Below are 2,500 nucleotides of genomic sequence, written 5' to 3'. Positions count from 1 at the left end.
CCGCCGGGGGCTCCGGTTCCGGTTCGGGCGACAGACCCAAGGACAAATGGAGCAACTTCGACCCGACGGGGCTGGAGCGCGCGGCGCAGGCGGCCAAAGAGCTGGACCGATCGCGTGAGTATCATTCACTGCCCGGATGTCGCGATCATGTGAAGGGCACGGGGTCAGAGGTCAGTTCTGGTGATGTGTGACCCCTCAGAGGACCTCAGATGATGCCAACCCTGAAACAACATACAGAACTACCACATTTTGCTATATGCTTGATTGCATCATATAATAATTGCTGTTAATAGTGTTCATCGTCTGTTTGATTACGTCTTTAATTGATTTTTCCGTACATTTCTGCCATATGTACATTAACTGACAGTCACCACTGATAAGCTACCACTAAATATTGTAAAAACATATATTGTACAGCTGCTTTGCAACGATCTGTATCATAAAAGGCTCTCTACAAATAAACATGAATTGAATTGACCTGACCCCTGTGACCGCAGGTCACGCCAAAGATGCGCTGGATCTGGCGCGCATGCAGGAGCAGACCGTTCAGCTGGAGCACCAGACCAGAATCAAGGTAAGATCCGGATGACACCGAGTCCAGATCGCCACACCGAGTCCTGATCACGACACCGATTCCAGATCGCCACACTGAGTCCAGATAAAAATATTTATTTTGAAAATTTATAATAACAATAATAATATTAATAAATGTTTTCAGGACTCCGTAAGAATGAATCAAATATTTTTATATTTTTTATATATTTTATTTATTTTTAGATAGAAATGCTTACAAAATATTTATAAATCTCCCTGATAAAAAGTGTTTTCATGATACCACAAAAATATGTTCATGTTTATATGTAACAACATTGTTAATATTTGTTTATATTTTATTTTTAGGTAAAAATTCTGTTTTATTTTGCAGTTGTGAGTTTATATCTTGCATTTCCATTTTTTCTGCCACAGAATAAAAAATAAAAAGGCAATTGTGACTTTATTTCACAATTCAGACTTTTTTCTTTTAATTGCGAGAAAATAGTCAGAATAGTGAGAAAGACAGAAATCAGATTGTTTGCATCTCGCTGTTTTGACTTTTTGCAATTTTTTATCTCACAGAGTCTGAATTATGAGATAAAGTTGTTATTACCTGTTTTATTGTTTTATCTTGCGGCGGAAAGGGCTTTATGCAGTTAAGCTGCATGTCCAAAAAAAAAAAAAAAGTACTCTTCATGCAAAAGTTGTACTTCAGTACAAAATAGGATTGTAGTATTGTAGAATTATATATAATGAATATATAATGGTTTGATTTACAGCACCTTCATAAATGAATAGAAACAGCCACAAACACACCAGATGCACATTATTTATTCTTCATTTTGTACTATAGAATTAAAACTCTTATTTCATTTTATGCTGAGAAGGTTACACTTCTACACTGTTTTGCGTGCGTGTGTTGCATGTGTGTGTGTGTTGCGTGTGTCAGGAGTACGAGGCAGCGGTGGAGCAGCTGAAGGGCGATCAGATCCGCATCCAGGCAGATGAGCGCAGGAAGACTCTGAACGAGGAGACCAAACAGCACCAGTCGGTGAGTCGTGCTTCTGAGTGCATGATGATGATGGTGATGGTGATGATGAAGGTGATTCTTTCATCCGCAGAGGGCGCAGTATCAGGACAAGCTGGCACGGCAGCGGTATGACGAGCAGCTCCGGCAGCAGGTGCGTTTCTTCAGACTCTCTTAGATTCTTAGACTCTCCAACTCCTCTCAGACTCCTCTCAGACTTTCTTAGATTCTCAGACTGCTCTCAGACCTTCAAACTCCTCTGACTCCTCTCAGAAGCCGTGCCGTACTGAGCCGTACCGAGCCGAGTCGTACCACGCAGTGGAAAAGCGCCATTAGATTCCCAGACTTCTCTCAGACTCTCCAACTCCCCACAGACTCCTCTCTGACTGTCAGACTCTCCTCAGACTCTCTTAGATTCTCAGACTCCTCACAGACTCTCCAACTCCTCTCTGACTCCCAGACTCTCCTCAGACTCCTCTCAGACTCTCTTAGATTCTCAGACTCCTCTCTGACTCTCCTCAGACTCCTCACAGACTCTCCAACTCCTCTCAGACTCCTCTCTGACTCTCAGACTGCCCTCAGACTCTCGTAGATTCTCAGACTCATCTCAGACTCTCCAACTCCTCTCAGACTCTGACTCTCCTCAGACTCCTCTCAGACTTTCATAGATTCTTAGACTCCTCTCAGACTCTCCAACTCCTCTCAGACTCCTCTGACTCTCAGACGCTCCAACTCCTCTCAGACTCCTCTCTGACTCCGACTCTCCTCAGACTTCTCTCAGATTTTCTTCGATTCTCAGACTCCTCTCAGACTTTCAAACTCCTCTCAGACTTTCTTAGATTCTCAGACTCCTCTCAGACTCTCCTCAGACTCCTCTCAGACTTTTAAACTCCTCTCAGACTCCTCTCAGACTTTCAAACTCCTCTTAGACTGTACTCG

At 43.0% G+C, this 2,500-nt stretch overlaps 1 protein-coding gene across 1 annotated transcript in view; it reads left to right on the top strand.

The window, feature by feature from the left end:
• The window catches only part of LOC107737933 (ATPase family AAA domain containing 3A), a 12,819-nt gene that overhangs the window by 194 nt on the left and 10,125 nt on the right, over positions 1-2,500 (top strand). Inside the window, exons 1-4 of the mRNA XM_016549576.1 lie at positions 1-114; positions 498-574; positions 1,484-1,585; positions 1,656-1,715. The exon at positions 1-114 is cut by the window's left edge and continues 194 nt beyond it. Coding sequence (XP_016405062.1) covers positions 1-114; positions 498-574; positions 1,484-1,585; positions 1,656-1,715 — 353 coding nt within the window. The remainder of the gene's footprint in view (positions 115-497; positions 575-1,483; positions 1,586-1,655; positions 1,716-2,500) is intronic.

The sequence above is a fragment of the Sinocyclocheilus rhinocerous genome, unplaced genomic scaffold (assembly GCF_001515625.1).
Source record: "Sinocyclocheilus rhinocerous isolate Xijiao unplaced genomic scaffold, SAMN03320098_v1.1 scaffold1395, whole genome shotgun sequence".
Classification (NCBI taxonomy): Eukaryota; Metazoa; Chordata; class Actinopteri; order Cypriniformes; family Cyprinidae; genus Sinocyclocheilus; species Sinocyclocheilus rhinocerous.
This window is presented reverse-complemented; position numbering and strand designations above follow the sequence as displayed.